The sequence below is a fragment of the Camelina sativa genome, chromosome 15, assembly GCF_000633955.1.
Source record: "Camelina sativa cultivar DH55 chromosome 15, Cs, whole genome shotgun sequence".
Lineage (NCBI taxonomy): Eukaryota > Viridiplantae > Streptophyta > Magnoliopsida > Brassicales > Brassicaceae > Camelina > Camelina sativa.
Window position 1 is genome coordinate 23,207,501 of NC_025699.1, and position 15,066 is coordinate 23,222,566.

The 15,066-nt window shown below is 36.7% G+C and overlaps 1 protein-coding gene across 1 annotated transcript; it reads right to left on the reverse strand.

Annotated features, from left to right (window-relative positions):
• LOC104747347 (probable indole-3-acetic acid-amido synthetase GH3.1) lies at nucleotides 13-2,228 on the reverse strand. Its single transcript, XM_010468975.2, has 3 exons — nucleotides 1,864-2,228; nucleotides 1,639-1,740; nucleotides 13-1,374 (listed from the first exon to the last, which is right to left on the reverse strand). The coding sequence occupies exons 1-3, from the start codon at nucleotides 2,181-2,183 to the stop codon at nucleotides 24-26; spliced, it is 1,773 nt and encodes a 590-aa protein (XP_010467277.1). The 5' UTR covers nucleotides 2,184-2,228; the 3' UTR covers nucleotides 13-23.

The window sequence follows — 15,066 nt, forward strand, 5'->3', positions numbered from 1 at the left end:
AAGGAAAAAACATGTGCCTGTCCTTATCTTCTCCTCCTCTCCGGCGTCCAATGCGGTAAGGCTGGGCTAAAATGCGCCGACACAACCCTAGAATCTAGTAACTCCACAATAGGTGTGAAGTTCACGCACCTTGGTACCTTGTACTGGTTAATTGATGCGCCTCTTGAGATTGCGTAATCCATCAGTTCCTCGAACGTTCCGTTTCTTACCACCCTAATCTCCAACGGTCCAACGGAGTTGTCCGCGACTCGGCTTTGCCGGTAAACCGAGTTTAACGACTCTTCCATCTCGAGGCAGCAACGAGTCAGGGTCTCATGAGTTGGTTGTCTTCCCCCGTCCCTCACTAACAACTCCCAGTATAAGACGTAGTGGCCGGGGATCGTGCTTGTGTCTGCGTAGCTAGTGTACTCGGCTACGCGGCTCCCGCACTCTTCATGAAGCAGCCTCGATGCGTTTTCCACGGCCTTTTGAAGCTCCGACTCGTCGGTCTTGTCGGAGTCGATGCTGAGGAGGACGTTCTTCCTCCTCACGAAGTGAAACTGAGGTGCGGAGTTGTGGAAACCTGTGACTCTGAGGATGTCACCGACTCGGTATCGACAAAGACCCGCATAAGTGGTTACAACGAGTTCATACTCTTTACCGATCTTTACATCAACGAGTTCAACAGCCTTGCTTCCCCCGAGAGGGATAAACTCGAAGTAGGCCATGTTGGGCATGATGGTGTAAGAGACTTCTGACGGTTTGCTCATTGGGTTAAGGTTCAAACCAAAGTAACACTCGGAGGAGGCATACATGGTGCAAGCCATCGGAAGACCGCCGCTATAGTATTCCAACGTTGGAATATACTGAGCCATGGCTCCAGTTACGATGACGTCAATGTACTTAGTGTTGGGCCATATTCTGGTGATGATTCGTTCCCAATTTTCCGACTTGCACTCCTGACGGATGAACTCCGCCAGGGCAGGATCCGGTTTAAGAATTCCGGACATGCATTGTCTTATAGACCGGTCAGTTATCTCGGAGTCGAGACATCCAAACTCGATGTCATGGGCGAAACGAGACCAGTGGAGCTGGAGGAAGCGAATTGCACGGAGTAGACCAGAGGCAAAGACTGCGCCAACGCGGAGGACAGAGAGGCGGTCAAGGAGGCCACAGAGCATCTGAGTGTACATGCTTTGAAATGAGTCGGGACAAAGTATTGCTTCGTTGGGACTTGTGTAGACGTTATATGGGTCGTATGGTCGAGACCGGAAGTGTTCACTCTTGTAGTAACTGGTCAAGACTGGTCGAGCCGGTAGCCCACCCGGTGTCTTTGTTTCCGACTTAACGAACAAGAAGTACAATCCTTTTCCTTTGTCTAAACCTGGCACATACCTGTTACAGAAATGAGACAAAATTGTCAACGCTTGGAAAAATGATAAATAATGTATTAACAAACTCATACGTCACCACATATAGTTTTTTAGTTATATTAGAAAATTGTGTTCTGTTCCGCATTCTAACCATGCAATATTTGAGTTGTCTTACCTAATGATTGAGCTAGGTTCTAATCCATTTCAATCTCACGGTAACTTTTTTTTAATGGAAACCAAAAAAGAAATTAATGGTAAAAATGTTTTAGCAATGGGAATAACTTACAAATTCATGACAGGCATGAGGAGACTGTAAAGAAGTTGACGACGACCAAGCTCTTCTCTGATGGTCGGCATGAGCTTTCTCTCTCCGGCTGAGGTTCCAGAGCTGGAAAATTATAAGCAAAATTAATACCAATTCTAAAGTTTTACGAGTGTTATCGGTATATGGATTTGAATGATTTAGAAATCGAAAAAGGTAAAAGTAGGAAGCAAAGTATGGTGAACGAACCTAGTGAGGAACTCAGAGATGGGATGGGCAGATAAGATGGGAGAACGGTCTCCATCAGCAATGCGTTGGATTTCCGGCTGAAGATCTTCGTAGGTAATGACTGGAATCTTCGTTTTAAAGGTATCACGGTCGGTGGCGCCGCCTAGGTTGAAGCGGCGTAGGTACTCGGTGTTTGAGTTACGAGCAAGAATCTCGGCGAGAAGGTTTTCTTGAACGGTGTCTGCGTTTCGGGTCATTTCCTCGATGAAGCGGAGGGCTTTTGCGTCCTTTTCACACGCTGGAGGTCCTAACGGCGAAGAGAGGTTGGAATCTACTGCCATTTTTTCAGTCTATTTGTTTCTCTTTGTTTTCTTTTGGAGGGAAAAAAAAAACAAATAAGGAAAGAGATATTTANGAGTGTTATCGGTATATGGATTTGAATGATTTAGAAATCGAAAAAGGTAAAAGTAGGAAGCAAAGTATGGTGAACGAACCTAGTGAGGAACTCAGAGATGGGATGGGCAGATAAGATGGGAGAACGGTCTCCATCAGCAATGCGTTGGATTTCCGGCTGAAGATCTTCGTAGGTAATGACTGGAATCTTCGTTTTAAAGGTATCACGGTCGGTGGCGCCGCCTAGGTTGAAGCGGCGTAGGTACTCGGTGTTTGAGTTACGAGCAAGAATCTCGGCGAGAAGGTTTTCTTGAACGGTGTCTGCGTTTCGGGTCATTTCCTCGATGAAGCGGAGGGCTTTTGCGTCCTTTTCACACGCTGGAGGTCCTAACGGCGAAGAGAGGTTGGAATCTACTGCCATTTTTTCAGTCTATTTGTTTCTCTTTGTTTTCTTTTGGAGGGAAAAAAAAAACAAATAAGGAAAGAGATATTTAGGATGAGAGGAAAGAGACAGAGAATGAGTTTATGTTTTGTACTTTGGTAATGGAATGGATATGTTTTGGAATGAATAGCCTGTTGGGGTATTTATATAGAGGAAGGTGAATAAGCTCCTTAAGTTACTTCTTAAGTGCCACGTCATACGGCCAAACAAACGTTGGCTTCGGACAATAACATCAAATAATCTAAGTTTATTACTTTCCAATCTCAACTAAGATATTGCATGCGCTCCTCTCTAAAGACACTAAACACTTTGAGTTATTACAATTCAACGCATTGAATACATTTTTATGTGCAATTGATGTCTTCATCCTAAGTTATATATATATATAGTACAATTTCACGACTTGAAGTTACCATAGTAACCTATATATTGTTTCTCAATATGATAGAAACGTTACATTACATAGAAGATTGGAACAAATTAAGAAGCAAACTTGACGAGTAAATATTGGCTGAACTAGAATATAGTAAAGAAAGTAGCTTTGTTAGCGTCTTCACATTTTAATCGTGATTGTAATAATATTTGTATAAAAATTGATAGGGTGGACTGCGGACCGTGGTAAAAAGAAACTGCAGAGAAAAGGTATATATGTGTTATATGGTGAATGTATTATTTTTATAGAATAAAAAGTTATCTTGGATATTATTGCGTAAGACATTGGACGTGAAACTCAAATATGACATGTGGAAACATAAATAAGATATACATAATTATGAATTAAAGTCGGTCTTTTGACAGGAAGGAGACTGGAAAGACAGTTGCTGGAGAATTTTGTTGTGGAGGAAATATAAAACTAAAATAAGTTTGTACTAATATTAAAAGAAGAACACAAGAAATGAGGCAAGAAAGGAGGGGATGTTGAAGATGAAGGGGACATGTAGGTCCAAGAGAGAACGTCAACATGGCACGATGGGAGGAGGTCGCATGTGGGGTTAGGCCGTAGCCATGTAAAGCTTATACCACCTCACCACCTTTGGTCTACGCGTTTCCCATCTCTCCCAAACTTCTGCTTTATTTGTTTATTATTTTATTTTTTTTTGTTTAGGAGAATATGGTAGTGGCGGCTGTTTTACTCTGAGTTACCGTGGTTTGTTGAAGGGCTTATTACGCTTTATTTGTTCTTCTTGAGAATTAAGATTACAAAATATTATCAATTGTAATATTCCTTTTATAGGTTCGAGTCTTTGTATCATTCTCGGCCAAGCATTATGTTGAGTCTTTTTATAATTTTCTGGAAAATAGCACAAAGCCGTATACAGTATATTTATCCGGAGTCTACAAAATTATTCAAACTCTATTTCTGATAAGCTTGGAAAATGTTTTTGAGTTCTCAGAAAATCTAAAAAAATTGGTTTGAAACGATACTTTTGGGATGGAATATTAGACCTCAATTTTTTTTGCATTTGAGATTTTGAGGGTGTTTCTCACTGAGTCGAATCATACCTTGTGCATACGGAATTTATTTCTGAAGGTCTCAAGAGGTAACTCTCTTATATGGTGTGGTGCGATCATGCACATGTATTTAAAGTAAATATTAGGTACCATCCTGCACATAGTGCGAGATAAATCGATTTAAATAAAATATTATGAGTAAAATTATTATTTGAGACTTAAGATTTGTTTGTGTAAAACAAAATATATAAGTAAAGCTCTTTTCGTTTACCTGTGAATTATGTGAACTTGAAAAAGAATTTTAAAGTAGTGTAGAAAATTTTGATGTGTTTTTGTGTTTCTAAAAATCAAATTCACATATTTTATGTTTTACATTATCATCTACATTACTATGCCATTAAATAAATAAATAAATACTTTTTAGACTAATCGATTTAATTTGACTAATCCTAAATTTAAAAAATGCAATAAAAAAATGTATAAAAGTGGAATAATTTTTATTATTATTTGTGAAATGTAATTTACTTCTAATAACTATATATGTTATGAAATTGATAATTAAATATATTTCTGGATTTTAATTGTTGATTAAATCTTTCATTTAAAAAAACTGATAAAAAGAATATTACCTTATATATGCCAGTGACATATTCATGTAAATATTAATGAGATGTAATGTCATTTATTAAAAAAAAGCAGTGGAGATATGTAAGTGCGATACATCAGCTTTTTTTGTGAAAATGTTTCTCTATTAATATATATCCCTTAATAAGGGATATATGTATATTAAGGCTTAATCTATGAAGAGACAATTGTAACTTCAATCCTAATCACTTCATCACTATTCGCCTAACGTTCCAAACAACAATCCACCACATGTAAATGAGATTAACAAAAAGGATTCACCAAAGCGTGTATTTTCACCGTAAATCTGGTGCACCAAATCGACAATTCAATATTTTTGGCCCATTAATATTTTCGCTAGATGGAAATCAATCTATAATTAATTCGACTTAAGAATAATGATTTCCTATATATATATATATATTATTCATATAATTTGATAAAATCTAATATATGTGCCCGATGTCAAATCCGTGTGGTAATCATCCGTATGCCTAGGCCTAGGCGTGATTTAATCTGTTAACAATGTTACATCTATGGTTAACTAATTATTCTTTATTAAAAAAGGATAAAAAATTAAAGAGAATGAAGAGAAACGAGAAACAAAGCAGCCTGACAAAAGGGAAGTGTGTTGCCGTGTTGGTGGTCGAAAGCAATGGTCTAATGGGCACGTGAGACAAATGCCTAAATTCCATGCATGCATGCTTTCTTGCCTCGCCATTTCCACTAATAAAGATAGATTAGTTCTCTATAGTTTGGAGGAATATGTTTTGCTTCACTATACTCAATAGTTCCCGCTTCCAACAAGTTCTTCACAGCATTAACACCTACTTTTTCATTTTAAAAATTAGATAACATTAGGTCTTCCTTTACTCATTTTGGTGGCCTTTGAAAATTAACAAGTTTGTAATGGTTGTAAATCTATATCACAAAATATTAAGAACTAAATATCCACATACAGTCGTCGTGTTACATTATTTTCTTGTACTTTCTTTAGACCCGCACGTACACGCGGAGTTTATTTATTTATTTTTATTTATTTTTTAATTTTATTTATTGTAAGTTTCGATGAAATAAAAATATTATCATTTAATATTTGACAATGGTCGAAAATATTAATGGGCCAAAAATATTGAATTGAAAATTTTATAGTTAATAGGTTTTCAGGTCCGTTGGCATTCTATTACTCTTCCCTAAAACAATGTACGTTCGCGAAAGCAAAAAGACAAAAATAAATGAAGAACGTGAAACGATAAAAAGAGTGGTCTCCAAACCAAAAGTCGAGTCGACAAAATCAATAAGATTCAGCTGATAATCTCTCAGATAATTCCGATTTTCCAGTTCGAAAACCCCGTTTTAGATCCATCATCAATATGTCTTTTTGGATGTTCCGATTTCGTCCTGAATTGGTAAGGAAGGTAATACTTAGAACTGTTCTTTCTATTTCTGATTATAGTTCTATAACATTCATGAACCAAATGGAAGATTTTGGGATGGATGTCGATCGACTCTAATGATAGTGTCGATCGACACCAACAATTTATGGTTCGACCAAATTATTTTAAATTGTCGAATTGGAGCGGTTTGGTTTAAGTGAAATCTCCAAACCAAAGTATTTAAAGGAAAAGTCGACCTATGGTCGTGGGTTTTTAGAGTTTGACCGTTGGAAGGAGCATTTTTGCAAGGCTTAACGATGTTTTCGGTCTAGTAAGTCATACTCCTTTCGATGCTAAATTCGAGACTGATATGTTACAAAAAAATGATTACATATATAAGAGTTTAGCAAACTTACATTATATTTTTATCAAAATTTAATTTAGTACCTTGTTTGCTATTTACAGATGGAGGACTCATCTCTGTAAATATACATCTTGAATGTCTCCGTTTGGTAGGTGGTGTATACTCCGTATTTGCTAAATGATTGGACAACGATATCTCTTGCAATGGGTTTTCCAATGATGTGATCCCAATATTTTCGGTTGTTCCTGATTTTGTGTAACATAGGAGTTTAATTTGTTAAGTAAAACTCAAAAGGAAGTAAATTATTTATATTCAGTTGTTAACTCTCTAACACAAAACTTATTTGCAAATTCCAGATTGATGATTCTCATCTTGAAATATTGATGTGTTGATCTTGAAATATTGATGTGTTGGTTTTCTCTTGCTTGGTGCTGCACGCTGGTCAGAATTGGGAAGACATTGTAGGTTTGTAACATCTGACAATGCTGGTTTTGATTTCAATAAATATGTAGCAGTAGAACCTATTAAAATCTAGACTATTAATTGGAGAGTACACTTTGGAATAATAAAAAGAAAAAAAAACAAGTATCTCATATGTTCAAGAAGAAGGGAAAAAAATCAGGGCAAATAGGTAATTATATTCGGATGCTGTAAATAAGTATTTCAAAGGACGCGGATCTAAATTGTTTGGCCATAATCTTATTCGGATCCCGTAAATCTTGCAAGTGTATCCAAACAGTGTCTTCCTCCCAAACCTTTAATTGAAATCAAATCCAAACGACATTAGATGCAATCATATATCAAACAAAATCGGTAACTACTTTAATGCAATCCCTTATCAATCTCTCCCATATCATATCAAACCGAAAATAACATCAAAACATTAACTAACAATATTTTTTGTGATTGTATATAATATTCTTCATTTATCTCAATCGCAACAACTCATTCTCAAAAATTACCATATATGTTCGGCATTTAATATGATAGAGTTCAACCATTTCAAACAATTAAGAAATATACAACTGGCCATATAAAATATATCAATCATCTCAAACAAAATCGGAAACAATAATATTGTAATCCCTAATCATACTCTCCAATATTGATTGCATAGAATATTTTTCAGTTCTCACAATCCTAAAAACACATAACTTAAACTACTATAAGTATACGGCGTAAACAAACAAACACATCAAACTTTAAAATAGATAGATCAGAAACTCACCTTAGTAGAAGAGATGGCCGCCACCGATGGTTTCACTCATGTCTCCGAACTGAAAGCCTTTAAAACAACATGGGAGATTAGAGTGAAGATCGTTCATACATGGAAGCAATATACTACTTACACTGGAGAGACAATAGAGATGATATTGGCTGATACTGCAGTAAGTTTTCCTTCTTTTGTATAAACCTTTCCACAAATTTTTTAAAAGTTTTAATTATCTAAAATATGTATACTGTTTCATGTTAGGGTACTCTTATTCATGCCATGGTTAAGAAGAAACAGTTGAACAAATTTCAAAGGCTTATTATTTTTGGAGAGGGGAGAAAAGTATAAAACTTTCAACTCACAAGACCATCAGGAAATTTTCGGACAACCAAACATCCATACAAGATAAACATCATGAACTCAACCTTCATACCCCGTTGTCCTTCTATGTCAACCAAATTTTATTTGGATCTAGCTTCATGATATATTGTGTTTTTATTGGGTTTTAAGAGTTCTTTTTCAATTAATTTGTTGCATAATCTTATCATTCTAGGTTGTTTTAGGAGCATTTGCATCTAGTATGATGTTTCTCAAGTACTTGGAGTAATCTCATCACTTTTGGAGGATTTGGACTTGATTTGGTAAAAAAGAAACAAAGAAAAATGAAATAGAGAAGTGGTAAAAGTTCAGACAGAGTAGGCGGCCAAGTGAATCGGGAAAAGCATGGTTGAAACTCTTCTTTGGTCTCCTCCTACGGCCCGGTCATGACTGGAGCCCCTTCTCACATCAAATTTCAGATGGAGTAAGCGGCCTAGCTCCTACGGCCAAACCGTGGCCGAAGCTTCCAATTGGTCTCCCTCCTACGACCAAGTTATGGCCGAAGCTTCTAAACTGCACAAGATCAGGAAGTATGAGCGGCCAAACCATGGCCAAAGCATCTAATCGGTCTTCCCCTACGGCCAAATGATGACCGCTTCACACCATCGGCCAAGCCTTGCTCGGCTCACTTTCTCGGATGGAAGAACATAAAGAGCACGCGGTCTACCCCTACGGCCAAACCATGGCCGAAGCATCCACACGACATTCTCCCTTCGACCAAGACCACCTTGTAGCCGCCTATTCTGCACTTGATCCAGCTCTGACCCGGGTTTGATCCGGTTTGTCCTGGGTTAACCCGATTCCTTTCTATTTTCCTATAAATACATAAAACCTATTAAGAGGAGAATTATCTTTTGTTTGGCAATTTTTAGGGTTTTTAAGTTTATTTATCAAAGTTTATTGGATCCTTTGTTTATTTTCAAGTTATTAATAGTGATCTCTCTTATATATCTTCTATTCTACAATCTCTATGTATGATTTCACAAAGATTAAATCTTTACTTTTGTGTGATCATAACCATGAGTGAGTAGTCTTATAGAGTCTTTGGGTTTTGGTAGATTAGGATGATTTAGGAGTTGGGTTATGGAGTTTATGGTTATAATACTTTAGATCTTTGCTTATTAGTTGCTAATAAAGCTAGATCAGTCTTGACCAAATTTCATGCCCAAAAGGTGTTTGATGAAATTTCTGAACCAAAACTTTTAAGTGCTTTGCATTCTTTACCTTTGGAAATTGTTGACTAGGGTGCTTAGTGGCTAGATAGACTTGATTGTAATGCTTATTGATCATTAATTGCATTTGGAAGAAGTTAATGATTGATTGATTAGTAAACAGATTAATTGCATGCAAATGTGTTAGTCTTGCTATTGTTCTATTGCCTAGGGATCTTGCTTAGTTTAAGTTGTTTGATACTCCATAATCCATCTCTTATTTCACTCCTAATCAATTACCTTAACCCTGATATTCTCCTTTAGTTATTGTTGAGTTGATTTTCTGTTTCCTTCTTGGTTTATTTGTTGAGCTTTTTACAATTTATTTGCTTTGCTTAGGTTAAGACTGTTACAACAATCATCTCTTGTTTAAGGTTAGATTAAGCAGCTTTATGCATTCCTAGTGTGTTGATTATTGCAAATTGTAGATTGATAATTTAATTGAAGTAAAAATACTACATCACTTCATACGAGAACATTCTCTCAGAAGATGGTTTGAACGAACACATTCTTATAGGTAAGTTTACTATATTGTGTGGGAGAGATTATATAGATATATTGATTATTGTTAATATATACTATTAATTGGATGGATTATATTCTCCACTTCAGATGTTGTTGGTCAGGTGATTTCTATTGGTGAAATGAAAGCATCATAGCTCAATGGTAAACTGAAAAATAGATTATAGGTTGGTTTGCGAGATACCAGGTAATGAGATCAAAAACACTAAACTTAGCAATCATCAGTGTTTTATAATTCTGAACATATGTGAATGCAGTGATCAGCATTTGTCATGTACCTTTTGGGGCGAGTTTGCAGACAATATGTGGACATCATGTCATGATGCAAATGATTCAATGGTCATATGCTTAATCTGGTGTGTAAAGATTAACACCTACAATAATATGTTTTAAAAAACTCTTTCGTTTTCCACCATCAAATAATGTGATTTTTATGTAATAAAATACAATCCTTTGTAGGTGAGAGAACAATTTCTAATGCTTTCGATATGTCATTGATGTTAATCAACCCAGAGTACCATCCTGTTCAAGATTTTGTTGAGAAGTACTATTTTAAACTATTTATTTCCAAATATATATATATATGCTTTTTATTTCAACTAACTGTGTTTATATTTATTATTGCATAATGTGTCCCTATTTATTATACAGTCTGCCAAGAGATGATTTAAAAATAAATTTCGGGACAAGAAACTGTAGTTGCTTAAAGATGTCAAATGAAAAGGATGATTATATCAACCAGTTCCCATGAAGCACAATTTCTGATCTTCTCGAAGCTACAATGGTAAACTAACATTTTAAGAACTCTTCTTTAATATAAATTATATTACTGATTTTTGCAATCTTATTTTAGGACGGGAAGTTTAAAATACTTTGTACTATCTACCACATCGACATGGAATTTGGCTGATACTACTTTATCTGTGTGAAGTGTAAGGGAACATGCTTTCTCATACCAAAAAATGAGAACAAAATCTTCACCAAAAACAAAAAGAGTCTCTGTGAGTGCAAGGCTTGCAACCAAGATTTTTTAAAGGTTACATGCAGGTAATTGGGTTCACTTCCTCATATTTGATTTTTTTTTTTAAATAGTTGTTCCGTGAATTTGAAAAAAAAACATTATTTGTTTATGTGTGCATATCGTATTTTAGGTACAAACTGGTTCTGGATGTCATGGATAGCACTGGTGAGTCGAAGTTTATTCTCTTTGGCACCAATGCTATGAAGGTAGTTAACCAAACTTCACTAGATGTTTTAGGAGGATAGTATGATGAGGTAATACATCTAATTAAATATTTATAGTTTACTACAAATAGAAACGTTTGCATTCTTAGTTTTCAATAGTAAGTATTAATGATTTATATATTTTATATATATATTAAAATGTACAGATTCAAGATCCTACCATTATGCCTACACTTTTGCAAGCATTGGTAGGAAAAACTTTTCTATTTCTTGCTTCCGTAGAAACCTCTAATGTAGAGGCTAAAGACTCTTACAAAGTGTCATACATAGAGATGTGTAATAATACATAAGTTGACAATATTGAAGAGTTTGAGTGCCAGGCTGATCCTAGGGATGTTATATCTACTAAAGTTCAGGTAATTAATTCATACTTAATTTCTGACTTTGAATGGTCATTACAATAATTATCGAAATTTGATTTTGTAGAACCAAGATTCTTTGTTGAATGAAAATGACATTGGTACATCTATTCCAACACCTTCTTCAAAACGGAAAGAAGATTGTAATGAAGATGCTACAACACAGTCATCAACTTTGAAAAAGATGTGCCTACCATCAATTAAAGTAGCCATTGAAGAGGCTATTGAAATGTTTCCTACCAATGCTTGCAAAGAGCATTCCCTCCTTTCTTTTCTGGAATCTTTTTAATGGCTTCTTTGATTGATGGTAGGCACATCGAGCATATTGGGCTCGGGATTAAATATATATGTCCAGAAAAATCGGATTTTTCTGACTCAGCCAGTTTGGGTAATAGGGTTTTTTTAAGTTTAGTCCGATCAGGCTCGGGCAGAACCAAAAAACCCTTAAACAAATATATTTTTATTTTTTTGTTAACATTTTTATTTGATTGAAATATTTGATTAATTATTATTGTAAATAAAGTTTAAAACCCTAATCCTAGTTTTCATATATACTTAAAAACCTTACTTATTACTTTTAAAATCTTTATCTATGATTTCTATATCGTTTTATCTGATTCAAGTATAAAAATTATTTAGTTTTTAACTTTTTCTTTTAAATTAGGTTGATTTTAGTGAATATTGGTGACTTATATGAATTTTAATTGATTCGTTTTATAATGCATTTTTTAAACATTTCTTTTTAAGATATGTTATAAATTTATAAGTTTAATTTTTTCTGCAGGAAACCCCGAAAAAGCCTTGTAACCCTGATAATGCCGAGCCGGACTTTGAAATATATACTTGAAAATATTTCGGATCAGACCAGACCAAATTTAAATAAATATGGGCTTTACAGGTTTTGGACCGGACAAGCCCGATTGACATCCCTAATTTGTATACATCACTAAAACATATCTCATATTTTCAGGATCACAATATTGTTAGAATACAAAAACAAAAAAACTATATCGTTATTTTATTTTTCCAGATAAAATAAAAATATTTTATCAGCAAAAAAGTAAAGATATCAAAAACATGTATAAATATCATCTTAATCAGTGTGTATTCTCTTGTAAACAGTGAGCTTTCGACAAGCTAATACAGATAGAGCTTTCGCGATTCCAAGAGTAGTATATAATAGTATTAGTATATACTATATAGTAGCATAAGATAATATATATACATGTTTAAAATTGTGCAAGGCAAAATAGTTAACGGAGGAAAACCAAAATCGTTAACTCTTGAAAATTTCTCCAGCTTACATGTTCACATATAACAACACGATTCAAATACATATCTGTTTTAAACCACCTGTCGACGATCTAGTATTTTATTGTTTTGTTTTCTAATGAATATATGTATATTAGCAGTCCATATATTTCAGATTGAGGTCAACGTTTTAGTTATTAGAGCCGGAGGTTTCCTGTTGGCTGTTGCATTACAAAGCATGTTGCCGTTATAAAAAAAATCAACATTACGTTAACATGTAAACAGTTTTGTAGGTAGAAAGATTGATTAAGAACATGATAATGAATCATTATTAATGATATTATGCAAATAAACAAAATATTATTGGTGCAGACAGGAGAAACTAAAGAAAGGAACCGTCACACCGCCATTAAATCTTCGGAAGATTTGGAGCTCGTGGACTTCGAATCACGTGCGCGCTTCCCTTTCCTCTCCCTTTCCTCTTCGTCTTGTTTTTGTATTTTCTTCACCATTTCATTTTTATTTCCATTTTTAAAGTTGCTTATTCTTTAGTCTTAGTTGCAACGGAAATGTATTATATTCTAGTTTTCTGAAAGGCTTTTTTTTTCGTCTTCGATAACTCATATAGGTTAGGTTAATTAGGGTAAATTATACTTTTAATATAGCAAGAAATGCATCTAATAAACCGGAGCCTCTAGCTCAGGCGGTAAAAGACTCTTAGCTGAGGTACCCACTATCACGAGTTCGAGCCCCGGCCACTACAGTATTCACATGCTGGCTGCAGCGTCTAGGAGCCGACATGTGGAGTGCCATTTAGCCGTCCACGTGGCTAGTCCAAGCGAACTGATAGTTTGTGTTGGTGCGGGATTCAGCACCCCTGACATACCGAGCTAAACCAGAAATATTAATTGACTATTTAATCGGGAATCTGATTAAAGACCTAATTAGGTCATTTGAAGCCAAATCGGACGAGGCTCAATATTCGAGGAAGAAATCGACTTCCACTTCTTCGCGGCGGCCGACTCAAGCAATAAGGCAGTTTTCCATATCTGACTTCATCCGATAAGGAAAGTTAATATACTATGTAATTTACGAGCATGTATAAATAAGGGGAGACTTCTCCATTGTAATCCATCCAGAATCGAATACAATAATCAAGTTCTCCTCTTGTTCTTAGCAATAAACCCTAATTCTTTTGAGTTCTACTTCTTTACTTTTAATTCCAAGGCTTAGATCTACTTTATAGATAGATAACCCTATTGAATTTGTTTCCCCCCTTAAACAAATTGATTGTGGAAACCTAGTTTCTACAATTGGCGCCGTCTGTGGGGACGCAAATCGTCTCTAGAAAAGTTACTCTCTAAGAAAATCTCCCTAAAAAGCCCTGCAATAATGTCTTCCATCGTCAACGAAATCCCCGAAGCAAACCGCACAACCTCCAGCATGCCCGATCTCACAGGCGTCGCATCCACTCAGGATAGCGTCGCAACACAAGATGGCGTTTCGACCAGGCCGGTCATCGCCGTGTACTCTCGTCACCGCGTCAACGCAATGACAAACTCGGCCGAAACCTCCGCTGAACTCCCAGTCGGGGTCAGATCAGAAGGGGAGACCAGCCAGGAAGCAGGGCGAACTCGAGAAGAGCCAGTCAACCTCGACACGGAGCTCACCGATGAACAACCCCTCAACGAAGAGGATGTGCGCGTCACGGAGCAGCAGCTCGGCGCACAGAACGGGAACCTCCCTGTTCATGCCACGCCAGCGGTCCAGAACCCGCAGGTCGTTTCCAACGAAGAGGATGTTCGGCTCCATGACGAAAGAGATCTACCAGATGATCTCCGATACCAACCGCAGAGTCGACGCCGTTGTAACCCAGACAACCCCCATCGCAAGTCTCTGCCGGACAATCGCCAACACTCAACTTAGGCGGTCTCACTCGTCGTCTCGCCTTTTCGGATTTCGGACGCACAATTCTAGCGGAGGAATCCTCCCCCTCAGACCACGTCGAGTATTCGACCGACGAATCCGAACTCGCGGATACACGAGAGCTCGGCCGCCCCGGTCCCCCGCCTCGCGAACTCCGGACCTTGCCTCGAACTCGAAGAAATCAAGTCGCAGATTAGCGGCATGAACACGCTCCTCCATCGAGCTATCAGCACGGCTCCGGAGATCGATAGAATTGTCGAGGTAACTCGGCAGTCACCCTTCACTCAACGGATAACGCGGGCTGCCGTACCGAATGTCAAGCTGAAGCTTCCAATCTACCAGGGAGACAAAGATCCGGTCCAGTTCATGACATCCTTCATGGCGACCATGTCAAAAGCACGATTCACCGACGAACAGAGGGACGCCGGTTGCTGTTAGCTATTCGTCGATAGCCTTTCCGGCCCTTCC